This window comes from Myiozetetes cayanensis, unplaced genomic scaffold (assembly GCF_022539395.1).
Source record: "Myiozetetes cayanensis isolate MyiCay16 unplaced genomic scaffold, myiCay2020 scf6-25, whole genome shotgun sequence".
Classification (NCBI taxonomy): domain Eukaryota; kingdom Metazoa; phylum Chordata; class Aves; order Passeriformes; family Tyrannidae; genus Myiozetetes; species Myiozetetes cayanensis.
In genome coordinates this window covers 54,244,813-54,272,404 of record NW_026087853.1, presented here as the reverse complement: position 1 = coordinate 54,272,404, position 27,592 = coordinate 54,244,813, and the positions used below count along the sequence as shown (strand labels likewise).

The window sequence follows — 27,592 nt, the reverse complement described above, 5'->3', positions numbered from 1 at the left end:
TCCCCAATCCGAGCGGGACCCGCCCCCGAGGATCCCGCCTCCCATTCCCGCGATGCCAGAGGCGAGTCACTCTGGCAGTTACTGACTGTCCTTTATTACTGAGAGCAGGGCCTGCCTCCAGAAAACGAGGGGCCTCGCTCCCCAAAAATAGGATTCCACCAAGGAGACGCCCCGACCCGCGCGCCCCTTCCCTGGCATCACTAGCCGGGCACTCCTCGCTCCAGCCGCTCCTCAGCTGGGCCGCGCTGGGATCTTTAGTTGGGTGGGTTTTTATACCTTTATTATTTTTCTCTTTTTTTTTTTTTTTTCCTGCCTGTTTTTTTGATGTATTTTACACACCAGTTGGATGTTACTGTCACATGAAGAAGAGAAATACCTGAACAAGATCACAGCTACGAGCTCTAGAGTTAAAAATGAACACACAAAGCCTCCCCGGGAAGCCCGACCGCGGACGAGGAATCCGGCCTGGAAAAGCGAGATGGGGCGAGGGAGGGGCTTAGCACAAACCCCTCGGCTCCGTCCCCTTCCCCAGGCGTGTAAATCTCTTCTTTTATGGTAAAAAAAAGAGAGAATCTGACAAAAATACAAATGTCCCTAAAAGCGTCGTTATTACTGAAGTAGCAGAATTATGACTTTCTCTCCAGATTGTCCAAAATCGTCTAAATCGGGGCTGCGGGAGGGGTTGTCCCGCGACCACCGTGTCCCCAGCTGGCTTGTCCCCACGGTGGCAGGGATGTCGCCCCTCGAGAAGAGGGACCAAGCAGTCGGGAATCCCGCGGGTTTTGAGGGATTCTGATGCAGGTTCCCCTCCCTGCAGCAGAGAATCCCCTGGAGCACCTCGGGGGGTGTCCCCCGCTCCAAGTACCCGGTGTCACCGTGAGGGGCTGTACACGGGGGGGACACTCTGACGATCGTGACGTGGCCTCGGTGGTACCCGGAGGGGTGTCGGTGTCCCCCCCGTGGGCGCGGGAGGGGTGAAGGGCGGTGGGAGCCACGGTGGGAGCAGGAAGACTGAGGATGATCCGTCGTCCGCCGCGCTGGATGACCCCCACTGTCACTCTCCCCCGATCCCCCTCGGGTCTGTCCCCGTTTCGGGGGGGGATCCCTGTCCCGGTGGGGCGGGAATGCGCGTCCCGGGGGAACTCAGGGGTGCTACTGGCACTGATCCTGCCGGGCGGGAATGCCGCCAGTGCAGGGAAGGTCGCCTGCCCGGGGTGGGGACAACAGCGTTCGCTCCACCCTTTATCCCCAGCGGCTCACGGGGCCCGGCATCATCCCGACTGGAGAGGGAATTCCGTGGAGCCCAGCAGCCTCCTGAGGGGCCGCCACCTGCCCAGGGAGGGGCTGAGGGCGGGACTGGGGGGTCCCCACGGGGGGTTTGTGGGCCCCCCGAGCCCGGAGACGGAGGTAAAGCATCAAACGCGGCTGAAGGCAGTGCACTGACGGGCCCGCTTTGGATAAGGAACTGTGGCATGGCTTCCGATCCCAGGGAAAGGGGCTGCCCCGGGGGGCTCGAGGAGTGGCGAGGAAGGGCGGGGGGCGGGGGGCCACGCTGACGCTCGGAGAGGTTTTATTGAGTTGGAAGAGAATGGGAAGGGGGGGTCCCTCTTGCTCCCGCAGCCTGACCCCCTGGAACTGGGTGGAGGGAGGGGGGGACGAGGCCGGGGAGGGGTCGAGAGGCTCCGGAAGCACTCGCAGAAGTCCAGCCCGGCGGTGGGAATAGGGATGGAGGGGGGAAATCCTCCCTTCTGGCACCTCCTCGCCCAGGGGGCCGCGGCAGCTCTGGGAACCCCAGAGCCGGAAGGGGTGAGAGCGGGGGAGGCTGGGGGGGCTCCCAAGCCCTCCTACCGCAGGGTCCCGCTGTCCCGCCGGTCCCACGCCGGGAGCAGGGCTGGGAGCTGGGAATGGGGCTCCCGAGCCCGCGGGGGCGGGGGCTCAGGCCTTCAGCTGGTGCCACTGTGCCACCGCCTGGCGCGGGCGGGCGATCATGTCCTTCCAGTGCTTCACCTCCCCGGGGCCGCTCTTCCAGGACAGGTAAATCTGCGGGAATGGCGTCCTTGGATCCGCGGCTCTGCTCCCGGCCCCTCCATCCCCCTCCCACTCTCCGGTGCTGCAGCCTTCAACCCCAAACTCCTCCGTCTCTGCTTTTCCGGCACCAGGCTATTTTTATCCACAAATTTTCCATATGGAAAACCGCGTGTGTCAGCTGCCACCGCATCTGACACCTCGAGGAGCGGGTGCCACGTGGTGGGGTTTTAAGGGAATATCATGGACTCTGTCTGTGTGTCCATGGAACTGTGCTCTGGGAACAGCCATGCCACCAGCACCTCAGATGTGCCCACGTCGGGAATGCTGCCACCTCTGCCCCTCCCTGGCAGCCCGTGGCTCTGACCTGGGGTTTTATTTAATGGATTTATCCCAACTGATGTGTTTTTTTTTGGAGAGTTTTTGGGATCAAGTGGTAACAACGGATATTACTACACTCGTTTGGCATCGTTACACCCACAATGAGCTGGGTGGGTTTCATGTACAGCAAATCCAGAGGGGATAATTCCCTGGGAGTAGTCCCAGGGGTTTGGGAGCCATCCAGATATGGGTCCTCATGCCCCATTTCCTGCTCTCCTGGGAAAACTTAGGCCCACCAAGTCCCACCCAGCCATGGCCCTGGTGTCCCCACCGTGTCCCCACCTTGCCAATGACGTCATTGCGGCTCAGCCTGTCCTTGTCCATGACGGTGATGACGATGGTGGTCTCGCGCAGCCGCTCCGTGGGGATGTCGAAGGCGAAGGACTCGTTGAAGACGGGGTTCAGGCACCGCTTCATCACCACCGTCTTCTTCTTCTCCACCCGCTTGTCCTTGTACATCAGCCACACCTTCACGTAGGGATCTGGAGGTGGGAAAAGAGCCACTCAGCAGCGGGATGGGAATCCAGGAATGCCAACCAGAGCTGGGAGGGGGCCGGGGCCGTACCTGATGTGCCCCCAATGTCCATGGCTTTGAGATTCCGCGCCTTGATGATGTTCACCACGATGGAATTGGCCGAGGGGTTGTAGCACAGCGACAGCAGCAGCTCCCCACGGCTTCCCTGTGGGATTCATGGGCACGCTGAGGACTCCCACACCCCGCAAAGCTCTGTGGTGGGAGTGGGGTGATGGGATAGGACTCTCTGCCTGGAGCTTTTGGGGTTGCCCAGAAAATCAGGGCAGGAGGAAATGGGGACACCCCCGGTGGGATGTTCGCTGGTCTTGCTGGAGGCAGGAGGAGGAGAAAACTCATTTTGGATCTACCTGAAACAGCTTGTTTGGACCCACTTAGTGCCTTAATAGAAAGCTTTGGGAAGAGAAATGTCTCATCGGGGAGAACAGCAGAAAACATCCCTGTTGGGGTAGGAAGTGAGGGTGGTCCTGACGGGACACCACAGGGACAGAGGGTCACCTCCCCTCAGCCAGGGGGTGGGAGTGGGTCCAGAGCCTTACACTGCCATCGCTGCACGGCTTCAGGTCCTTCCAGAAGGTCTGCATCTGGGTGAGGTCCACCTTGTTGAGCGGGATGGACACCTCTCCGATGGGATCGTTGCGGCTGAAGCGGTCATAGTCCAGCACCTGGAGGTACAGCACCCGTTGCACCACCTTCTCGTAGGGGAACCCTGTGTCGGAGACAGAGCGGAGGAGAAGCCAGTGGGAATGAGGAGCCAGAGGGATGAGGATCCAGAGGGAATGAGCAGCCGGCACCCCTTCACCCTCCCCATGATAATGGCAAGACATTGGAAGCAGGCAGAGCATGAGGAACAGACCACGGCCCAAGGGGCTGGTGGCAGGTTAATTCCCACCCATGGGGGCTTGTTGGTGGGATGGAGCCTTCCCATCCTTCCCCCATGTCCCCTCTACAGGGTACACCTCCAACCTGGCCCTGCAGGCTTGGCCAGCCCACAACACCACTGATGGCCACGACACCAGTGGCTTGGGCCCAGCTGAACTGCCAGGTCCCAGCATGGCTCTGTTCCTGCCCTGGGTCAGTCCATCCACTTCCAGTCCACCCCAGTTCTTACCTTCGAAGAGGAAGGTCTCGTTCCAGTGTGGGTTGAGGTTCTTCCTCTTCACCTTGGTCTCCAACTTGTGCTTCTTGTCGGGGAGCAAGTAGATCTTGACGAAGGGGTCGCTGGTGCCACTGAAGTCCTTGGCTGGCAGCTCCTGTGCCTTCATGATCTTCACGGTCAGGGTGGACTCCTGAAAGTTGTAGCCGATGCTGAACTGGATGCGGCCCAGGTTCTCCCTGCTCACTCCTTCGTGGGCCTCATCATCCTCGGAGCCCGGGGACAGCTGTGGGGGGAAGGAGGAAGGTGAGAGCGATACCGGGCATTGCTGGGGACCCCCATCCCCCCGGCCTTGCACCACCCCGACCCCCTGCCCCTGCCCCGCCAGCTGTCAGGGGCCATCAGCCTCTCCCCACTGCCTCCACAGCTTCCCATGAGTCCTGGCTCCGTGCCACTCGTCCTGGGGAAGTGGGAGCTCCAATTAACCAAATCCCTCCTGACAGCACAGCCCTCACGTGTTCGGCCCCGCTTTCTCCCTCGTGCCGGCCCCAGGGACACGCTGAGCCGACGGGGACTCGGCAGAGCGGATGGGATGTGTCAGAGCTCTTCTGGCACGGGGCGGGATGTCGACCGTGGAGACCCCATTCCTGGTGCATTCCGTCCACCCACCATGAGCATCTCGCTGGTCAGGGAGTTGACCAGGTCGGAGACAGAGGAGTGAGGCTCTGTCTTGCGGTCGGACTCGTCGTGGGGTGGCTGCCCTGGCACCGGCGCCATGTTCACGGCCTTGCCGCTGGCCGGCAACCTGCAGAAATAGAGGCAATTCCTTGGAGGAGAGGGCCTGAGAGAGCTGAGGGTGAGATCGTGAGGGGCTCCTCGAGCACCCTTCCCCAGCAGATACTGTGCCGGGGCTGTGCCAGAACCCAATGGATGCTGCCAGGACATCGGTGGCTGTGGCCCACCAGCTTCCCGGCCCCGATGCCGGTGCCAGCAGGTGCCCTGGGACCTTCAGAGCACAGCAGCAGGTCCCACACCGTCCATGTCCTACGGCAGGGACGTCCCTGTCCCCACCAGTGGCTCTGGCTGCACCTCATACACCGCAGCCCGTTATCCTAGTGGGCACCCATGGGTGCTCCGTGTGCTTTCCTGGGGCTGAGACTCCCCCGGATCGCTGTCCTGGTGGCTCACGGATGGCAGGAATGGTGCCGGGAAGGGTGGGCAGCTGGGAGTGGCGGGAGGCAGCCAGACAGAGCAGTGATGGAGACAGGAATGCGCCGAGGCCACGCTGCCACAAGGCACAGGGACAACGGGACACAGGTACATGGCAGAAGGGGAACAGGCACCCCGGGATGCTCCCACTGAGCCAGGACATGGTGACAAACCACCAAGAGCCGCAGGGACACTCGGGAAGGCACAGGACATGCCACGGACACGCCACACCACGCCAAGCACACTCTGACACACAGGGAGTGAACACCACACCACACACGGGACGGCCCCCGGGAAGGACCAGAGAGGCCGCTGCAGCTGGGGAGGGAAAATAAAGTTAAAATCGGGGAAAATGAAAGGCGGAGGAGCCGCTGGGCGAGGAGGCGCCGGTGGAGCCGCAGGAAGTCACGGATAGAGGGAGAGAGAGCGGGAAAGAGCAAGAGAAAGGAGGAGCGGTGTCATCCAGCGCCGACCTGCCGGGAGGGAATGCGAGAAGGGCATGGACAGACGGACGGAGAGCGGTTGGTCGCCGGGACGGGAGACACGCCGAGGCGCCGGGCTGGAGCCGCCGGGGACGGGCTGGAAGGAAGAAGCTGAGAAACAGGGATGGAGGAGGTGTTTGGAAGAGGAAGAAGAGCGGGCGGTCGGTGGCGTTGCCGGGCGGGAGAGAACGGAGGCCGCCCGGGCGCGTCCCCTCCGCCGGCCGGACCCACCGCATCCTGCGGAGCTCAGGGAATGGGGAGGAGCAGGGATGGAGGTGGGGAGGCCATGCGTGCGCCGGGATGGGTTTTTGGAGCCTGGATGCGGGAAGCGGGAGCGGGGTCTTGCGTCACAGCCACCCACCCACCCCCCACCGTGTCCCAGGTGGCCCCCCTATCCCGTCGGCCCTGCCGGTGCTCCCGGTATTTCCGGTGCTCCCGGCAGGGATCGGCTGCGCAGCGCGACGCCGGGGAGGGAAGTGTTAAAAGATGGAGTGAAAACCCAGCGGAGCAGGGTAAAAATAGCCGGTGGGCGAGAACGGTGCCAGTTGAGCCGCACGCCGAGCAGCGCCCGCCGGCTTTACACCTCCCTCGTGTTCCGGAGGGGATGAACAGCCGCTCCCGGCGGCACACGGACCCTCTGCCGCTGCCAGCCGGGCTCTCCTGCCGGAGCGGAGTGTGATGCCAAGCCTTTGGCATCCCGGGATTGCAGGGAGCAGCCGGAGGCGAGGGGCTGTGCCATGCCCGAGGGCAACGGAGATAACGCGTCCCCCACGGCACGTCGCGCTCGCTCTGCTCCTTGAGGGGCAGCGGTGTCCCCATATCCCAAGGGATGCTGCCCGTCCCGCCGGGATGGAGGCGGCACTGTGGGGACGGGACGCGGCTCAGCCCGTGCGGCGTCCTTTTGGGGCGATCCCCGCGTGTTCCCCCTGCCCCGCGGCTGCCCGAGCGTGTCCCCCCGCATGCAGCCAGCGCCAGGAAGGGCAGGAGGGGGAGGAAGGAGGGAGGGGTGGGGAGTTCTCTCGGTGCCGCCGCTCCGGAGGCAGAACTCAGACGGGGAGAGCTCAGACGTCCCGGTGCCCGCTGGGCCACCGTGTGCCGCTCCAACCTTGGCGCTCCACGAGGGCAGCCTCCTCCTCCTCCTCCTCCTCCACCCTGGATGGGGCCCTCGTGTCCTCCTCCTGCGGGACCGGTCTCGTCCTCGCTCATACCTCTTGTCCCCCTGAGCGTTCGCCTGGTTCGGCTGCGTCCCAGCGGGTTGCAGGTCGGGAATATTGGCAAAGTCATCTTGCTCTGAGAGTCCCAAAACCAGGGACAACACCACCATCCGGCCTTCCCTGCCCGGGCGGGCCCCGCCGACAGCGGGAGAGAGAGAGAAAGAGAGAGGAGAACACAGAGTCAGGCGGGGAACCGGTAGGAGTCGGCGGGACCACGGCGAGGGGACCCGGCATGTGCCCACCGGCTCCTGCGGGATGGGCTGTGGGCAGAAAGGCACCAGCTCCAGAGAACTGGATACCCCCGCCTGGATATTCCTCTCCTCCACTGGTCCAGGCACGGAGGATGCCAAAATCCTACTGAAAGGGGGAAAAGGTGACCGGAGGAGCTGGGAATGAGGGACAATATGGCAGGAGCGAGGCACCAGCATCATTCCATGGAGGAGGGTGTGGCCGTACCCTGTCCAAGGCTCTTTGCCCCCTCTGGAATAGCTTCCCTGGGATCCGGAGCCGCATTTACGCCGCGGCGCCGGGGAGGGTGAGCAGAGCAAAAGGAAAATCAATGGATCGGGAAAGAGGTGGTGGGAAAAGGCAGCGGCTCCTCCGCGCTGACTCGGCACGTCTGGGCGCTGCGGCTGCTCCCCCTCCGCCAATTCTAGGCTGGAAGCGGCACCAGGGCTCGGTAAACAGGGAGAACGTGACCCTTGGGATGGCTGAGGAGCCATGTTGGGAACCCGGGAAATGGAGCTGGGAGGGACCTCTCGGTGGGGAAAAGGGAAGATCGGAGAGGGGTGAGGAGGGGGGGGTGGCGGCCAGCGCACCCCAGGGTGCTCGGAGGAAGGTTCATCCCTCTCTCCAAAGCTGCCCGTGCGGGAAGGAGCGGGATGGGCACCCAAATTTGTGCCTCTCAGGGTGTTTCCCACCTAATCCTGTCACAGGAGGTGCCGTGCCAGCTCATGGAAGAGCAGGATCAGTCCCCGTGTCCCACTCGCACCACTCCCAGCCTGCGGGAGGCGCAGCTGGGACCTCCGCATCCCTTTTTCCAGGGTGCTGGGGGGCAAACGGAGAAAAGGGAGGAGCTGGAGAATCTAGGGGAGGATGGAGCCGGGGGGCACCGGCTCTGCGGAGTGACATTGTCATGTGCCGAGACACGGTGACAACACGGGACTCGGATTAGTCCCCGGGGTTTGATGCTGGGAATCTAGCGCCGATGGAGGAGATGGGGTTAAGGAGCTCAAGGATCACACAGATCCTCCGGTTGGGAGCAATATCGGGACCCAACACACGGTCGCCCTGCACGGGCGCCACCTCCACCCCCTCCCCGAATCCTTGGGACAATGTCACTCCTCGGGGACAGCATCGGTGGCTATCCCTTGGTCTGGATCACCCCTGCATTCCCTGTGGATGGAAAAGGAGTGCAGTATCCCGACCAGCCGGTGACATGGCAAAGCAAATTGGGGGACCCTTCCCTGAGGCCCCCGAGCTGGGTGGGTCATCCATGACCCCGGGAGGGGGATGGAGGGGACATGGCTCTTCCCGCAGGAATGGGCAGCGTGTCCCCGAGGGCGTGATGGATGAGCGGCCGCGCGGGGGGGAGTGAAGAAGCAGAGGAGAGAGAGGGATGGAGAGAGGGATGGAGACAAGGATAGAGAGAGGGATGGAGACAGGGATAGAGAGAGGGATGGAGAGAGGGATAGAGAGAGGGATGAAGCAGAGGGCTGGAGCAGAGGAGATAGGGATGGAGCAGGCAAAGGAGCCGAGGAGAGTGAGATGGAGAGGATGATGGAGCAGAGGAGGTGATGGGGATGGTGACAGAGGTAAGAGCACTGGAGAGCACACACTTACAGGAAGGACTTCATGTCCAAGCCGCGGCTGCGGATCTGCCCCACCACGTGGTCCCAGCTGCCGGGGTTGGAGCGGCTCCGGCCCCCGGCCATGCGTTGCTTGGAGCCGGCGGAGGTTCCCTGGCGCGTTTGGCCGCCGCGGGAGCCGCGGGAGTTGGCGGCGGTGCCGGAGGGGCCGCTGTGGGCCTGGAGGTGGCCCAGGCTCTGGCTGGTGGTGGGCTGGCTGTGGTTGCCGCGCTGGTGTTGACTGAGGGGCTGCTGCAGACTTTGCTGGCGCATGAGCGTGCGGGGCCTCTGGAATTTGGGATCGCCTGCTGAGGTGGGGATATACTCAAGGGTAGTGGCTGTGGACAGGGTGGAGTCCTCGAAACTTAGGGAGAGGAAGGGCAGAGGAGAGGAGAGAAAGGAGAAGAAGGTGAAGGGGCAAAATTGGAGGAAGGAAAAGAAGAGAGTTAGAGAGAAGATGCCCCAGCGCAGGGAACGCTCCGGATGGAGCCAGTGCGAGCTGCGCCCGGATCCTCCGCCTCTCGCCCGCAGCTCGGCCTTGCCGGGGGCACGGAGGGCTCGTGCCGCCACCATCTCTCCCGTCCTGCGTCCCCCGAGGGGCTGGGCCGGGCAGGGCTGGGCTGGATGTGCCCACCCGCTTCCCGCGGCTGCCGCTCCGCTTCCCGGCGCCCGACCTCGTCTGCGGGAGAATTAGGCTGCTGCGAGGAGGCAAATCCCGCGGCGGCCGCTCACGTGCTGCCGGCCGGCCCGGCCCCTCAGCCCGCTCCCTCCCAGCCCAGCAGCCGCGCCGGCGCCGCGGGGGCTCGGCGTCCCCATCCCACTGGGATCGAGGGGATCCTACAGCGCCGTGGGGCCGGATCCCCGCCGTGGGAACGTTCCAGAAAGCCAGGGGGCCCCCAGGGGGAGATACCCGAGGTGGGAGGCTCCCAGTTTTGGGACGGTGGATACGGACACGGCTCCCGTGGGACACGGAGAGCGGAGAAGCCCGGCCCGGGATGGACCGGCTTCCAGAGCGGGAAGAGCGGGTGGGACGCCGGCGAGGAAGCAGCACATGCCTGGCACGGCCCATGCAGCCGGGCGGGAATGCCCGTGGCAGCCTGGAATGCTCATGGCTACGGGACCAGGGGGCAAAATCCCCCCTGGGACCATCGAGGAGTCGCCTCGAGAGGCACCTGCCGGCCTCATCCCGATCCCGGCGTTGCCACGGGACAAAGCTGTGCCATCGTGCAATGCCAGCGGTGGGGATAGAGAGAGATGGGAGGGGAAGGATAAATAGCTCCAAAAACCAAAATAAAGAGGTGAAGAAAGAGCGAAAGGTGGGAGGAAGAGAGAAGAGGGAAGGGAGTGGAGAGGAGCAGAGAGCTGGGATGGCTGGAGCTGGAGGCACTGCCCCCCCACCCCACGCCGCCGCCGCCCTCCTTTCGTTTTCCTATGGAATCCTAAATTAGTTCAATTTACAACCTCTCAGTCGCAGGAAACTAAATCTGGCTCCCGTGGGCCCCGCGCCAGCTGGAGGCACGAGCTGTGCCAGCGTCATGCCAGGCGGCATCGCCCCCTGCCCTCTCTCGGCTGGATCCCGTGGAACCGGGAGTGGGATACAGCACCCAGACCCTCAGTGTGGACCCCCAGCATGCCCCAAATCCCGACGGCTCTGAGCCAAAGGGATGCTGGAAAACGGGACACGCCCTTAACCCTACCCTGGACACCTGTGCCGGCCGTTGTCCGTCTCTCCGGATTCCCAGTGGGAATTCACTTCTCCACCAAGTCTGAATACAGCTCCCCCTCTTCCTTGCCTCTCCCTCCTGCTCCCGGTTCCCAACTGGAGCACGCTGGCATCACGCCACCAGTTCTGGGGGCATTTGGAATTTCTCCCAGGCAGCAGGACTGTCCCTTTTCCATAGGTTTTCTCCCCACTGACAATGCTGGAAAAGCACACCAGCCTGGGAACCACCAAGTTCTCCAAGGGTGCTGGGGCTGTTGCCAGGATGTCCCGGCTGCCACATCCTGGCACAGGAGAACCGGAGCAGAGTCCAGGAACACAGGACGGAGCCCAGATCCAACACATTCCCGTCACCAGCCGGCAGAACTACGGCCTTCCCAGTGGAGGGTCTCACTGAGCCCCCCACCCTGAGCATGCCAAAGCTTGGATTTTCCCTAAAACTGATCAATCCTGAAATTTTCCTGATTTTTTTTTGCCATGGGGCGGTAGAGCCGCAGATGTTATGTTGGCACTGGGTCAGGGGAGCGTGGGGAGGGAAGAGGCTGGAGATGGCACCAATCCCGAGAGATGGGGACATGGGACAATCCTTCCTGCCTCTGGGCCATCACCAGCGTAGCACTGCCTGCCCTGGGAAGGTTGAGCTGCTTCCTGCTGGGATCAGACAAAGCTCGAAATGTGCCAGACATAGCACCTAAAGGGGCTCCCCCTGAGCCAAAACAGCATCAGGAGCATGGGAAACTCCTCATTTCCTTTGGCACAGTGACCCTGGGAATCTGCTGGTGGCCCAAGGCATCTGTTGGTGGCCCTGAAGACCTGTTGGTGGTCTTGAGGATCTATTGGTGGCCAAAGGAACCTGCTTGGGAACATTTTGGCAGCCCTGAAGACCCGCTGGTGTCTCCAGGGACCTGCTGGTGACCTCGGGAATATATTGGTGGCCCAGAGGAGCTGTTGGTGTCTCCAGGAACCTGCTGGTGACCTCGGGAACATATTGATGGCCCTGAAGACCTGTTGGTGGTCCTGAGAACCTTTTGGTGGCCCCAGGGACCTGCCAGTGACCTCAGGAACATGTTGGTAGCCCCTGGGACCTGCCGGTGGCCCCCATGCGAGTGCATCCCTTGGAGGGGACCATCTCCGTGCCGGTGCTGTGCTCACTCACTTGGACAGGCTGAGCTTCCCTGCGGCCAAGTGGCTCTGCACTGTGTGCCAGCGGCCTCGTGCTGCCTTTCCCGCTCCGGGCTCGCTGTGGGCGGACATGCTGCTCCTCATCCCGTCCTCGCTGAGCCGCTGCTTGTCCCCAGGCCGGTCCCCAGCTAAGCCGGAGGCGGCCGATGCTGTCAGCTTGGCCCCTGATAACAGAGAGCCACTGGGCCGGGCCGGCGGCCAGACACCCCCCAGGACACACACGGAGCCGGACGGACACATGGACGGACATGGGAGAGGTCGGGAGTTGTCGGGGAATGAGGGGAGAGGGTGACAGAGTCAGACGGACAAGAGACGGACAGACAGAGAGAGAGAGAGAGAGAGAGAGAGAGAGAGAGACATCAGCACTGCCAAAAAAAAAAATGGGGGCCTGGCCAGGGGGCGCGTGGGGGGCCTTGGAAAACCATCCAAAAGAAAGTGGGGAGATGGGGAAGGGGTCGGGAATTGGGGTCCCGCTCGCCGGCAGCCCGACCCCGAACCGAGGGGGTGCCCCCAACGCGCAACCCCGTCCCGGGGGAACATCCCCGAAAGCCCCGGGAAAGCGGGAAGGAGGGGTTGCTCGTCTCCATGGGGAGGCCCATGGGGTGGCATGCGGGGAGCCTGGGAGCAGGAGGAGGAGCTGGAGGAGGAGCTGGAGGAGGAAGGTGAGAGGGTGCTGCCTAAATACTACACAGAGCAAACCCGGCAAGGAGAGACTCACTTGAGGGAAAGGCGCGGATCACCGTACGGAGCGTAAGGAGAAATGTTTAGGATAAACTCCTTGGGAGGGTAGGAGCTCCATTTCTGCTGCACTGTGTTGTCATTGTTATTCCAAAAGTCTCTGTCTAGATCGCTACAGCGGCCGGATTCCAGGGGAGAAAAGAAAAGGGAAATACAAGAGAGAGAAGCTGAATTCCTGTGGGAAGGGGGAAGGCAAAGCAGCGCTCCGCCCCCGGAGTGCCGGGATCCTGCGGAGAGAGACAAGGAGTGCGGCTGCCCATCCCTGGGACACCGACACACACACACACACACACACACGGACACGGACACGTGGATGGATGGATGGATGGATGGATGGAGCAGGGAAGAACTGTGGAGAGACAGGAGCGGGCGGCTCCACCGGCTGGGAAGGAGAGAAGGATGGTGGGAATTAAGGAGCAAGTGTGGTGCCGTCACAGCATTCCCATGTATGTCCATGTTGCCTCCTCAACAGGTTCTGGAAGTGCACCCTGCTTGGTTAACCATGTGTCGGAGACCCTTCCGGATCCCTTCCTGCTGCTGGCATGGAGCCTGGAATTCCTGGCTCCGGGAAGCCATCAGATCTGTGTGCCAGAGACTGGGGGCCCAGAGGCTCCCCGCCGGGAGACTGGAAAAGCCACCGCTGCCTGGCCCTCCCACCCCTCGCCAGTGCCCACCTGCGGCTCCGGGGTGATCCCAGCTGTACGGAACGTGCTGGAGCTGGGGAGGGAAAACTGCGTGTGCCGGGATTCAGGAGGGGATGTGCTTCCCGCTCCACTTCCAGCTCATCCCAGCTGGGCTGGGAGCAGTGTCCAGGTGCCCAAGGTACCCCAGACAACTGCACCCCAATGACACCATGGGAGGAGGTTTACCATAGCCTTATTCCAGGCAGGAGCAATTTCCCTGCTGCTGGTCTGGCTTCCTGCTCCCTGGAGCCCTGTGGGGGGTTTCCAGAGGCAGCACCAGATCTGGGATATCCAGGAGAGCCCTCCAGCTTCCAACCCTGCACTTCTTTCCCTACCCAGAGCCATGAGACACTTCAGCTCTGCTCTCCTTCCTCCACGGAATGCTCATGGGATGCAGAGCCATCTGCATGCCCAGACCTGGAGCATCCCTGGGCTGAGGTTCCTGTGGCTCCATTCCACAGCTTTGTAGGATATGCAAGGATGCAGGAGAGACCCACCAGCTCTCCCAGTGTCCCACAGCCCCTTTCCCACTGGGAGTGGGGAACCAGGGAATGGCCACCTCTGTCCTTCCTCTCCCCCCCAGTCCTGGCACCTACTTGATGGTTTTCTTTTCACTGCGGCCTCGGCTGGAATCTGGAGTTCCCACAGTCTCCAGGGAAGTCTTGTAGCGCTTTCCCTATGGAAAAGACAGGATAGTGGAATGAGCATCCCAGAAGCATCTCAGTAAAGGATGGGAGCTACTACCACCTGGTGAGTTTGTCCTGGATTTTGCATTTTCCCTTATTCCCTCACAGTCTCCAGGCTCCACCCCACCCATCCAAGCAGCAAAATTCCCAGTCGCTCCATCCCATGATCCCTGGGGGCTCGTGCCCGTGTCACCCCAAGGACAGGGCGGTCACTGCCTCTGGTCCCATTCCAAGGTCTCACCGGGAAGCAGTGGATAATTTTAGGCTTAATTGAAGCTGGATTAATTGAGTTCACCTTTCCCAGTGCCCCAGAAGCACTGCCGTGGGATAATGAAGCCCGAGCTGGCTCCTAACTGGGGCTGGTAATCAGGACAGGTTCCACACTCTCCAAGCCCAGAGCACAATTAGCGCCAATTAGCCAACAACTGGGAGCTGAGGAGGCTCCAGATGGGAGGGGAGCAGCTCCCACAGCAGGATGGGGTGGAGAACCAGCCTTTCCATCACACTGGGCCTGGAGCTGAGAGCATTCCCCCTGCATCCAGCCTGCCCAGGGAATGGGAATATTTTTTGCTTCTCCTCCTTCCCAGCCTCTGCAGCTCCACACGGAATGGACTCCTTGGAATGCTGAGACACCTGTGCTCTTGGCACAGTGTCCTTAGGCAGCCATGGGCTGATCCAGCTGGGAGCTGCCAGGATGTTGGAACTCCTTGGATACTCATGGGCTAATCCTTCTGGGAGCTGAAGGAATCTTGGATGCCCATGGGCTAATCCTGCTGGGAGCTGCAGGAAAGTTGGACGTCCTTGGATGTCCATGGGCTAATCTTGCTGGGAGCTGCAGGGGAACATCTGGATGTCTTTGGCTGTCCACAGGCTAATCCTGCTAACCCTGGGATATTGGATGCCCATGGGCTGATCCTGCTGGGCTCTTGTAGGGATGTTGGAACTTGGATGCCCTTGGACTAATCCTGCCAGGAGCTGCAGGGGAACACCTGGATTCCCTTGGATGCTCAGGGGCTAATCCTGCCAGGAGCTGCAGGGATGTTGGATGTCCTTGGATGCCCATGGGCTAATCCTGCTGGACTCTGTAGGGATGTTGGATCTTGGATGCCCATGGGCTAATCCTGCTGGGAGCTGCAGGGATGTTGGATGTCCTTGGATGCCCATGGGCTAATCCTGCTGGACTCTGTAGGGATGTTGGATCTTGGATGCCCATGGGCTAATCCTGCTGGGAGCTGCAGGGCAACACCTGGATCTTCTTGGATGTCCAAGGGCTAATTGTGCTGGGATCTGCAGGGACCTTGGATGCCCAAGGGTTCATCCTGCCAGGAGCTGTAGGGATGTCCAATCTGCCTGGATGTCCACAGGCCATCCTGAAGGGAGTCATCCCTGAGCCCTGGGCCCATCCCTGTCCCGGCTCAGGGCTCGTGAGGACATGGCCCTCCCGGTAGTGGCCCTGTGGGCACATCCCAGAGCCAGCCCCGCCGGGCTTGGCCGTCATTCCCACACAGCCGTTCCAGCTCTGGGCGCTGCCGAGGGCCAGTTGGGATTCTCCTTCCCAGTCAATTTACACTTGTTTGTTCCTCTGCCAGTTCATCCTCCTCCTTTCCAGTGCTTATCCCTACCTCTCCAGATCTCCTGGATGGCACCTGGAAGCCTCTTCCCACCCACCACCCCCACACTGCCTTATCCCCAGCCTGATCCCCTCTGCCGTTCCCAGGGGAATGCTGCCTTCCCATAGCTCAGGGCGGGCATCTCCCACACGGGAAGCACTGCTGCCATCGGAGCACTTGACCCAGATTTGATTCCGATGGTGAAGGAAACGTGGCTGAGCACATCCTGCTCCTGGGAGAGCAGGAGAAGGAGGAGGAAGGGAGGGACCGCTGCCCCGATCCACAGTGGGAATTGTAGTGGGAAGCGGGCGGCAGAGACAGCTCGTGGTGCCAGGGACAGGCTGGCCACCTTCCCACGGGGCTTTTCCAGGCAGGAGCGTGCCCAGCAGGACAGGGGCCAGCTCGTTTTGGCTCGTCACCAATATATATCCATATATTTGGAAACTTCCCTTTGTGCCACACGAACGGCAGCACCCAAAAGTTCCATTATTCCAGCTGGGAAAGCCACAGCCGGCAGCTCTGGGGATCCCCGGCAGCAGGAATCACCCCCAGGCTGGGAAGGGAGGAGGGAAGGGTGGGACTCACCATCTTGTGCTGGCACCACTGGCAGATCCCGCAGAGGACAATGGTGACACTAAGGCTGACGGTAATGATGGCGGAGACCAGGAGCACGTCCCGGGAGGGGCTCCCTGTGGGACAAAACACGGTGCGGGGGGATGGTCACATGAGCTTCCCAGGGTATTCCTGCTGGGAGTGGAGGTGCAGCTCCCACCGAGAGCACTCAGGAGAGCTGGGTAAGGAGAGGCAGGGAAAACATGGCTCCTTCCCCTTCCCAGTTTCCAGGCTTCCTCTTGTCCATCCCTTCTCCTTTCCTTCCTCTTTGCCTTCCTAATCCTTTTCTCATCCTTTCACCTTCTCCAGCCCCTTCCCCTTTTTTTTTCCCTTTCCTCTTCCCTCCCCTCCAGACAAGCAACCCCCAGTTCCTCCCTGGATCCATGCCCTGCATCCACCCCACTGTCAGTATTCCGCCTTTGGCTCAGCCAATCCCACACGGATTTGCCCCAAGCAGCAGCATCTCCCCTGCCCGGTATGACCATGGGGACCCCAAAAAACAGATGGAGACCTCTCCACTGCATCCAGCACATCATAGCCATGCTCCCAACCTGTGGAATGGCCCTGGAATTGTGGGAGGATGAATATGGATCTAAGGTGGCTCAGGGTGGTCCAGTGGGACCCCCAAACCAGCTGGGCCTTAATTCCAGGTAGGACCCCACCACAACATCCCTGTGGACACCTCGCAGCCTGCGGTGACCACTGGGATGGGGGGTGTCCATGGAGTTGGGAAGCAGCGGCGGGAGCTGTGCTGTGGTATAAATATTAAACAATAATGGTTAATAATTAATTCACCCGCAGACCTTTGTTATTGTAGCGGATTTTGCCGGCGGCTCTGGGGCCGGGGTGAGTCAGAGGGGACTGGGAGGATGGATTGGGATTCTGGAATCTACCCCCCACCCCGGCACTTGGACAAGCACCCACAGCCCCCAACTCGGAATAAAAAGGAGGAAAGGGGATGGTGACCCCAAGGAGGAGTTTTACAAAAATCCATTCAGAATTAGATGAGGGTGGTGGGATAAGGGTGGGATCCTGAGGGGGATTTAGGGACCAGGGCTGGGGGTCCCACCAGCGCTCCCTCCATCCAAAGGCAGCTCCTTCTTCGCTCCCGGATCACGAGGAACCTGTGTATAAAACTCACATAGCAACTGTTGCCTAGAAGGGAATTTGGGACCAGCCCTTAATTTCAAACATTTATAAACCCCAGCTGGATAAGCTGCTGGGGGAATGGAAAGAGCTGGATCCGGTGGGAAGGGCTTGGGACCCCCTCCTTGGGATCCCGACCAGTTCAAGTGAGACATGGGTTTCCTGGGATTGGAGGTGACCCCCCTCAGTCGCTACCTCAGTCCCCTTGGCTCTCTCTGATCCAACTTGGGAATACGGTGACCCCTTAGCTTATCCCGGACCTTCCATAAACCCTTCGCTCCTTGCGGGGTCAAGTTCATCCCCAAATTAATCTGCAGAGAGGGAATCAAAGGAGAAGGAAAAGAAGCCACCACGCAGAGGGAGATTAGTGAGTTCCAGGGGCCAAATTCCTTGTGCCAAGGTGCCGCCAAGCCTGGCATCACCCGGTAATCCTGATGGATATACCAGCGGGAATCTGCCTGGGGATGTTCCCCTTGCCCCAGGGGGAGGGGGGGCCAGCCCTTCCCGGTGGGAACACTCATCCCTCAGCCATGTCCCCAGGGTGGGGAAGCGATTCCAGGGATGTCCTTGTGTCCAAGGAAGGTTCCAGCCCTTCCCGGTGGGAATACATATCCATCAGCCGTGTCCCCAGGACGAGGGGAGCCATTCCAGCCCCCCGGCTGCTGCCACCCTCAGCAGGACATAAATGGCTCGTTTTCCAGGCAATTAGCACTTGGTTAATTAAAGAACCGGAGCCGCTTGGAGCTCCCGGAGCGTCCCCAACCCTGGGGCGCGGTCTGGGGTATCGGCGCCGCTTGGAATGCTTGGAAAGGGAATGCCACGGAGCGTGTGGGTGCGGGGGGGCACGGGGAGCTGAGTGGCACCACAGTGTCAGCCCCGAGGAGGGGGGGGGTGACAAGGTGACAACGCGGCGAGTGTTTACGCCGCCGCTATCTCTCCTTCCATAAATTTCCCAGGCTGCTTGCGCGGATCCAGCCGGGAGCAGGGACACGGCCGGGTGGGACTGTGGGGGTCCACACCCCCAAATCCCACCTGCCCTCTGCTGGTCCTGCCTCATCCCACCGGCACAAGGAGGGGGGTATCCATGAGACAGAGATCCCACGTCCCGCTCCAAGGGGTTGGGTCTCCCTGTCCCGTCCCACGTGCTGGAAGAGAATCGCGGAGGCTGGGAAGGGGGTGGAACATCCCTGCGGCTCTTTCATCAGAATCCAATGCCACTTGACAGGATATAATTCCACTTTTCCAGCCGGTTATTGATGAAGGGATTACCTGGCTCGCTAATGCCTCAGCTCTCCAGTGGGGGATTTGTGCGGAGCTGCGGGAACAGGAGCCAGCTGCACCGGGAGAGAGGGTCCCTGTTCCGGGGGGAGATGGTTTTGGGTGCAGGGAGAGAGGGTCCCTTTTCCGGGGGGAGATGGTTTTGGGTGCAGGGAGAGGGTCCCTGTGACAGGAAAGAGGGTCACAGTGCCACGGGAAGAGGGTCCTGGATGCATGGAGAAAGTCTCCAAGGTGGATCCTTTCCTACACACACCTCTTGGCCAAGCAGGAGACACCCCCACCCCACACTGCCCTGTGCCCACACCCTGCACCTTGGAGTGGGAGATGGGGGATATTTGGGAGCCAGGGATGGTGGCTGTGATTCCAGCCTCTGCCACGTGCCCATCCTCCTTTATCCACTGCTCCTGCAGGCTCGAGATTAGCTGCCTCTGGAGCAGGAGCAAGCGCCGGCCTTTGTGGATGTGAGGAAACACTTCAAACCCGACCCCAGCACAAGGAGAGGTGCTGAGATCCAAGTGGGATTAGCCCTCCAGAGCAGTGTGTAAGCCAGAGATCCGCCCAGATCTGCCCGGAGGAGGCGAGAGCTGCTGATGCCGATGGATTGGGAACGTGCCGGGGTGGTGGGTGAGGGGCTGTGGCACAGCTGGACACCCGTGTGCTGACAGCACAGCCTGGGGACACCCGGGGATGTCCCAGCCACTCCCAGATCCTTCTCCCTGGAACTCTGGCCTCAACTCAGTGGCTTTGAGCATCTTGGTGGCCATGGGCACCTTGGTGACCTTCGGCATCTTGGTGGCTTTGGAAGTCTTGGTGGATTTGGGAATCTTGACTGCCCTGGGTACCTTGGTGGCTTTGGGAATTTTGGTGGCTCTGAGCATCTCTGTGGCCCTGTGCATCCAATGGCTTCGGCAATCCTGGTGGGTTTGTGTGGCCCTGGGCAGCTTGGTGTCCCTGAGCATCTCGGTGTCCCTGTGATCTCGGTGTCCCTGTGGATCCCGGTGTCCCTGTGCATCCCAGTGTCCCTGTGACTTCGGTGTCCTTGGTACCTTGGTGTCTTTGTGGTCTCCGTGGCCCTGTGCACACTCATGTCCAGGACAGTGAGACCCTCACACTCAAGGACGTCTCCAGCCCTTTCCCTGCCCTGATTCCCTGTGTCCTTGTGCCCATCCCAGCATCCAACCCCATTCAAGGGCAGTCCTGTGACCCCCAACCAAAGCTCATGGCCCCAGAGCAGCACCAGGAGGGCAAAAGCCCCATGAGGGGCATCCAGGGAGGGATCCAGGCCCTCTCCCGACTGAAAGCTCCTACACAGCATGGAGAGGCTGGAAAACACCTTCCTGGAGAGACAAAAGCTTTGTATGAGTGGCGGGAAAAAGCTGCAGCACCAGGGCTGGAACTGACCTCTCCGCAGGTGTCCCGTTGGGATGTCCCTGCCCAGGCTCTCAGGGCCGTGCTTTTGGGTGCAGATCCCAAAATTCCCAGGTTTTACAGATAGAGCATCTCCCTGGTAGCTTCTCAGTATACCAGCCCCACACTCCCATGTCCAGCGATGAAATCCATGGATGCGAAGTCCTCCGGGGAGGGAATCAAAGCTGTGGGAGCCTTCCCAGCCCCGGCTCCCTCTGAACTCCCTGGAAGTGGTGATCAAAGCCAGCAGCTCCACATGGAAAAACGTCTCCATGAGCCAAGCTGCTGCCACATAGGCATCCAGCTCTGCCAAACCGGCAGCGGAAACACGTTCCTGGGAAAAGGGGAGCGGGAGAAGGTGCCAAGTGAGCGGCACATCCCCCTGCTCCCAACATTCCACCAGGGTTGGGATGTGATGCTGAGCCCAGATGAGGGTGCTGGGAGCAGGTTGGTGGATGTGAAGGGATCCTGCCTGGATCAACATCCCCTTGTGCCGCTGGGGTGGAGGGCCATGAGCCTGGGAATGAGGTGGCCATGAGACTGGGAATGAGGTGGCCACGAGGCCAGGAATGAGGTGGCCACGTTTTCACGCTGGGGCTCCCCAGATGCTGTTTTCCTGGCGCCAGGCCATTAATTCCTCCTCTTATTATCCTCCCACTCATTTGCTCGATATCTCCCAAACCTCTTATTTTTAGGATGCAGCTGAAAAGCTGTGAATTTGCAGCTTTCGCTCCTGTGCAGGATCTCGAGAGTGGGGAGGGTGGGAATGGGGCAGGATCCCCGTGGGAACAGCAGGCAGGTGAAATCCAAGCCTTTGGTTCAGGTAGAGGGAGGAGGAATGGACACAGAGTGCCTGTGAGATGTGTAAAAAAATCCAAGGGGAGGACGAGGCTTTGTTGCCATCCCTGGAAACAGCCCGACGGGCATTTTGGGAATGTTTTGATCCAGCCTGGTGAAGGGCTGGGACAGCTGGGTCTGCATGTGGCACTTGCCCAGAAGGTCCCAGGGGCTCTGTGGACACGAGGGATCCTCAGGAGCCCCATGGCCATCCTGCTGTCTCAGCAGAATCCTGGGATGAGGCTCAGGGAGAGGAGCGGTGTCCCGGGGTGAGAGGGACGGGAAGCCGCATCTGCTCTCCATCTGTGCATCTGTCTGTCTATCCGCACGGCCCCCTCTCTGACACATCCATCAATCTCTGCATCCATCCATCCCTCGTACACATCTGCTTCTCCATCCAGCCATCTGGCCATCCCCCGGAGCTGTCAATCCCTCTGGCTCTACCTCCCCCACACCGAGCTGCCGGTCCTGGGGGGCTTCGCTTGGCAGAGCCCACCGGCACCATTCCCGGTCCGCAGGGAACACCAGCCTGAAACACTGGGAACACCAGCCCAAAGCACCGGGAACACCAGCCCGAAACACTGTGCTGCTCCATCTGGATGGCACCATATTCCCTATCCCAGCCTGCTGGTGGACAAGGATTGTTCCCTCCAGCTCTGGTGCCACCTGTCCCATGGCCACTGCAGTGAGGAACTGGGGATGGAGGGAGAATCTGGCATGGGAATGTGCTCCTTTGCCGGTGCTGGGCTATTTTTGGCTGAGGATTTCTGGAGAGAGCCGTGTGGTTTCTCTGCCTTGTGGTTCCCACCGTGTCCCTCTTCCCGAGGAGCATCCAGACCCCCAAACCCCCTCTGCTCCCATGATTTCCATTCGCCATCTTTCCCACTCCAACCCCTGCTCCTGACAGGATGCCTCTCATCCCTCGGTGAGGCTGGTGCTCCATGTAATCCCTACCCCCAAATGAGCCCTGGAGCCCCGAGGAATCTGGGGCTGGATGCACCTCTAGCTCTGCTTTTCCAGGCACAGAATCTTGTCCTGGCTCTGGTAGTGGGCACGAGGAGCAGGCTGGGTTCTCATCCTGAGTGGTACTGCCAGCTCCGCACTGTCACCACTTAGCCTCCCGCCCCTGGGCTCTCCATCATTCCTGAGCCCTTTGGGTGACAGCGGGAGAGAGGGAAGGCAGAGAGCCAGAGGCTCCCCGGGGACAGGAGGGAGCAGCCTCTGTGCAGCCCATCCCAACCCCACCAGCTCCCTGCCTGCTTCCCAGCTCCAGCTCCCCCTGGGAAGTGCCCTCCAGTCATGTCACATGGGATCCATGTGGGACCATGGGGACAGAATTCCTGCAGGGAGCTCAGTGATGGGGGGATGCCACAGCCCCCAAATCAGGGAGCTGGCAGCACTGGGGGAGGAAGAGGGAGGTTGGAAGGGCACACACGGAAAGATGGAGAAGCGCAGCTCGGAGAGCGGAGAGAGGAGCAAGAGGAAGGGATCAAAGGGCCAAGGAAAGCTCCAGAGGGAGGATGGGGGACACGGGGGTGGGAAGGTGCCGGGGGAAGGTGGGGCTGGTGGAAAGCCTCCAGTAGAGCTGATCCCAGGCCTGCATCCTCCAGGGACACATGGGGATGGTTGTTTGTGGTGATCGGGGTGGTCATCCATGGGAAGCAGGGATGGTCATCTGTGGGGGAGTGGGGACAGAACACATCAACCCCCTGCAGCCACCAGTGTTCCACAGACCTATCCAGAAGGCTCACACCTCTTTCCATGGATACTCAGAGCACCCCAAGGCGCATTCTGACACTGTGCCCCCCTCGAAAGGCCGAGATCCGGGAAGCTGTTCCATGCCATCCCTCGGCCACTGCACTGGCTCCGCATCTGTCGGCATGACTGGCTGCTTCCCTTCAAACCTCATTAATTCGCCCCAAGGTGACCCTCTCCCTCCCTCCTGCAGCTGGGAACGCCGGGAAGGGTTGGGGTGCCAGGAGGGCCCCCCAAGCTCCCAGGTGGGCTCAGAGCATCCCTGTGCCATGGCCAGTCTGGCACCCCCAGGGATGAGGAACGTTCCACCTGGTACCTCCCAACCCGCCATGCCCCAAGCCCAAGCTGGCCCCACACAGCCCCTAAGCCCCCCAAAGGCAGCAGGGGGGGTCCATCCCCCCTCTCCACCCTGTCTCTCTGCTCATTATTCCCGCGCTCCAGCGGCTCTCTGGGAGCCCTTCTCTCCCCGAATCCATGTATAATGGATATCGTAGCTGAGCCCCCGGGGGCCAGGGGGTGGCAGCGATATTATCTGCATCTGTCTTCATTCCCCGCTCCCCCCTCCCTTCCCAGGCAGGTGGAAAAGCCGCGAGATCAAGTGCTGGAAAAGCCGCCTCCAGCTCCTCTCTTGCTCCTTGGAATCGGGGAATGGGGGGGATCAGTGAGACCTCCCAGCCCGGCCATGACCCACCCCGAATCCTTGTCCTTGCTGTTCCCAAGCCGTACACGGGGTCCTCGGACACGTCACCGTGTGGGATCCTATGGGCGTGGGGAGGATGAAAAGCTTGGAATTGGTGGGAAGGAAGGAATTCTGAGCGACCCTGGGGGGCTCAGAATCTGCATGGACACCCCATTGCCACGGAAAATGGGCTGGAGCTGCCGGGGGGAAAAAAGGGGTGGAGTGAGGCGGCGGGGGATGCTCCGGACTGCTGGAGCAGAGGGGTTGGCAGGGAGGTGAAGCCCAAATCCCGGCAGGATGGGGGCTCGTGGGGAGGGGGGGCTGGAGCTCCAGCGCCTTGCCCGTGGCGGGACGCGTGGCTGCAGCAGGTGCCTGGCTCCCGGCAGGGCTAGCCCTCCGCTCTTTGTCTACCTTCCCGCCTGTCACGCTTCCTCATCATCCTCCCAGCCTCCCACCTCGGCGTGTTCCAGTTTGGAAGCCGGGTCTTATCCCAGCCCCGGGCGTTGGGTATGTGATCTCAGGGCCGCACCAGCATGCAGAGCTCTCCATCCACCCATCCATCCATCTATCCATCCATCCCCCGAGACAGCACGGGGGGAAAACAGGCAGCTGCCTGGTTATTGATTCACCACCTCCAGCCGCCGCGCGGCTCTGCTCAGAATCATTCCAGCCGGGAAGGATGGGCACAGCGGGAGCAGGGCCCCCCGCCACCTGCTTGGAGCATTGGAGGTGCAGCTTCCCCCCCTCAAGGGGACAGCTGGTGCCAGCAGCGGGGATAGGGCTGGATGGGGGGATCCGGCCTTGCAGGGGAGGGGAACGAGCTTCCTGGTGTTCCCAAAGGCAGTGTGGGCAGCGAGGGGGACATTGTCCCTGTGGCACAGAGGGCATCTTTCTGGCAGCCCCAGTGCCTCGGACACGGCGATCCCGACACGGGAGACGGTCCCCCAGCAGCACATCCCTCTGTGACCTCCCAAAAAATCCTCCCAGTTGGCGCTTCGGTCCTAATTCCCAACACACCTCGCCATCCAGGACCAGACTCCCATGGGCATCTCCGACCCCAAAACAGACACCCCCAGCAGCACCTCCGAGCTCCATGTTGCCCCCCCCCCCCCATCACCACCTTTCCCTGGGCACCAGAGTTTCCCGAATTTCCCCACATGGCGTCTTCTGCCCCCCGCCATGAAACGCAGCCAGTGCCAGGGGTCACAGCCACTGTCCCCTCACGGTGACACGGAGCAGGGGACGAGGAGGACGAGGCTGGTGCCACCTCGGGCAGGGATTTGGGGGGACGAGGGGGGTCGCTTCCTGTCAAGATGTGGCAAAGCCCAAATCCCTCAGGGGTGTGAGCCACAGGCACCCTCCCAGCCTCTACTGGTAGGGGACTGACCCGGAATCTCCCAGGCACTTCGGACATGGGTGGAAAAACTTGGGAAAAGCCGGCAAAGGCGGTCGGGTGCTGGCACAGGTGTGTGCACCCCCTGCCCCACCACAGCCCCTCACGGCTCCAGGTGCCACGGCACAGCCACTACCGCCAGTGACGTGGGAAAACTCCCACGTGACGGGAGCCCCAGCAGCCAGGGAGCACGGTATTTGGGGAGGGGGACATGGATCTGTTCCCCCAAATGCCGCAGCTCAAAACTCAGCCTCTGGAGCTTCCAGGCTGCCAAGAAGTGTCAGCAGTGGCACGGGCAGCCGTCGGGGTCCCACTGGCCGCCGATGGGGATGCGGAGCAGGGACGAGGGGGACAAATCGGGGGCAGGTGCAAAGTTTGGAGGGGGAATAACGGGGAGCAGGCGCCGGGCACAGGGAGGGAAGGGCAGCGCTGACGGTGGGGACAGCCCGGCGTCCCCTCTGTGCCCCAGACTCGCCGGGTGACCTTGGGCCGAGCCGTGCCGAGCCGCGCTCCGGGCATCCCTGCGGGGTCACGCGGGAAGGAGCCGCTCCCGCCGGGAGCGCCGAGCCCGTGGCCGGGCGGGAAGTTGCCCTCGAAGGCAGCTCTGTCGGAGCTGCCAAGCGCCGGGCAGCGGTGACGCTGTGACCCGCCGCGGGGGACAGTGCCCACTGCTATTCCAAGCCGGCGGCTCCCGCAGGCCTGGCACCTGCAGCTCGCGCCCGCCGTCCCCACTGTCCCTGCGGCCCCGCCATCGCAGGACACGCCGTCCTTCTGCCCGCTCCCGGGCCCCGGGACACGGCCGGGGACGGCTGCCAGGCCCCGGCGATCCGCAGAGCTCCGGCAGCATCCCTGTGCCTCCACACCCCCAAAACCTCCCCGCCAGCGTCCCAGATTTCCCGGTGTGGGGCCGCCCGGTGCCTTCGGAGCATGAGCTCAGCAAATCCGCGCGTGAGGAAGCCCCTTCCCCAGCCGCCCACCCCTGCGTGTCCCGGTGTCATTCCAAAGGCGCAGCAGGATGGGGCTGGGGGATCCCAAGGAGGACAGAGGTGATCCCTGGATGCTAGTCCGGATGCCGTTACCCACCGGGATCTGGGGCTCACACGGGGGCTGGGGGTTTGTTGGGGTACTGGGGATTGGGGTGCTGTCCCCGGGGGTTGGAGGGTCCCTGGAGGGGGATATCCGGGGCTTCAGCAGCTCTGCAGGATGAGGATCAGAGGCATGAGCTGATCCCTGGGTGTTTGTCTGGATGTTGGCACCCAGTGGGATTCGGGGCTCACCCGGGGGGCAGAGAAGGGGGTGCAGCCCCCGGGAGATGGAAGGCGTTCAGAGGTGGTTTCCGGGATTTCAGAAGCTCTGCAGGACGAGGATTGGAGGGATGAGGCGATCCCTGGATGTTATCCGGGTGCCTGAACCCAGCGGCACTGAAGGCTCATCCCAGATTTTTCGGGGGGCTGGTGACTCCCGGAGGCGTCGCGATGTCGCCAGGTGTGGGGTGTCGCTGGCTCCAGCACCTCCGCATCGCGACCACACCGGCGACAATGACTTTCTCCCCAAACTACCGAACTCCCGGCGAGGCGCCCCGGAGTGTGGGGGGGGGGGGAGCACCGGGGCAGCGGCCACCCTGTCCCCCCCGGAGGGCGGAGGGTGGTGAGCGAACCCCCCCGGCGCGTGTCCCCTGCGTCCTGCGGGTCCCCGTCCCCCGTTCCCGGCTCCCCGCGGGGCTCACCTGAGCCGGCAGCCTCCGGGTGCAGGTACATGGTGGTGGGCGGTGGCGGGGCGCGGCGGGGCGGCAGGGCGGCGGCTGCCCGGTGTGGCGGGGCCGCGGCTCATCAGACGGCGGCGGGGGCGATGGCGGTGGCGGGAGGGGGTGGTGGGGCGGGGGCGGCGGCGGGGCTGCGGAGGCCCCGCATGCGGCGGCGGCGGGCTGGGAGCCCCGCGGAGCCCGTGCTGGCCGCCCGCTGCTGCGGGGTGCGCGAGTGTGCGGGTGCGTGTGCGGGGGTGCGTGTGTGTGTGTGTGCGGGTGCGTGTGCGGCGCGGTCCTGCAGCCACTTGCTGCTCGCTGCTGGCGGGATTGGAAACTGCAGCCGCCGGGAAAAGGGAGGAGGGAGGGGAGGAGGGGGGGATGCGCGCGGCGAGGGGGACACGAGTGGGGTGGCCGCGGTGGCACCTCGCGGGGTGGGGTGTGCGGGAGGGGCGCCGGAGCTCCTCCCGCCGCGTGGAGGAGGCGCCGCGCGGGGGGAGCGCGCGGCACGGAGGGATGGACACGCGCGCCGGGAAAAGGTGGAATTCCCGGGGAAGGCCGAGCGCGGCGGGGCCCCCGCGGACACGAGTGGGCCGCGAGCGGCCCCCGCCAGTGCCGCGCTCCGGCGGAATCCTGGCCGGGTTTTGCGGGTTTGGCCGGGGCGCGGCGGGAGCTGCCGGGGAACTGCGGGCGCGGCGGGCACCGGAAAACGCGGAGTGGAATACGCGGAGCGGGAGCGCGCCCGTGGTGCCCCCTCGCCGTCGTGGAAAGGCGATTCCTGGCGAATTCCTGCTGTTCCAATCGTGGGGTGAGAGGGAGCGTGGGCGAGGAGGAGACTCCGTGGCCTGGGTCTGGAGGTGCCCCTGTGTGGAGGTGATGGAGCAGGGGAGGAGGATGGAGAGCAGGGGATTTGCTCCTGGAACTGGGAGCTGTGACGGCTCCCGCCTCCTGATGGGGTGAAGGGGTCAGAGACACACCCCTGGGTGGGATCAGAGACCCATCCCAGGATGGGGTGATGGGGCTGGAACACTCCTGGATGGTCCAGGACTAGTGGGAGCCTCCAGAGGCAGACCCCAGCCTGGCTGTGTGGAATGGAACTGTGACCAGTTGACCTTTAAAGATCCCTTCCAACAGAAACAACCGGGATGGGAATCGGGGGCAATCTCTCTGGAGCTATACTGGGAAAACCAGGAAACCACCACTACCACGGTTTGAAAGATCCAGCAAGGATTAAGTCTCAATTTTCCTTGTCCCTAGGCTGGGTCTGGAGTAGGGAAGGAGGTGCCCTGGACTAGCAGTGACTGGATTGAGGGATGGGGCTGAACTGGGGGCACTGGTG

The 27,592-nt window shown here is 62.2% G+C and overlaps 1 protein-coding gene across 7 annotated transcripts; it reads right to left on the bottom strand.

Moving 5' to 3' along the window:
* Window positions 1-78: 78 nt before the first annotated feature.
* SYT7 (synaptotagmin 7) lies at window positions 79-26,528 on the bottom strand. Of its 7 annotated transcripts, XM_050335666.1 has the most exons (13): window positions 26,239-26,528; window positions 15,991-16,094; window positions 13,706-13,785; window positions 12,407-12,538; window positions 11,663-11,869; window positions 8,782-9,150; window positions 6,934-7,059; window positions 4,704-4,839; window positions 4,050-4,320; window positions 3,478-3,647; window positions 2,972-3,086; window positions 2,689-2,888; window positions 79-2,040 (listed from the first exon to the last, which is right to left on the bottom strand). In XM_050335666.1, the coding sequence occupies exons 1-13, from the start codon at window positions 26,267-26,269 to the stop codon at window positions 1,936-1,938; spliced, it is 2,046 nt and encodes a 681-aa protein (XP_050191623.1). In that variant the 5' UTR covers window positions 26,270-26,528; the 3' UTR covers window positions 79-1,935. The 7 variants fall into 7 exon arrangements, with proteins under 7 accessions (XP_050191623.1, XP_050191625.1, XP_050191624.1 ...); XM_050335668.1 differs by lacking the exon at window positions 12,407-12,538; XM_050335667.1 differs by lacking the exon at window positions 6,934-7,059 and having other exon boundaries at window positions 26,239-26,527.
* Window positions 26,529-27,592: the final 1,064 nt, after the last annotated feature.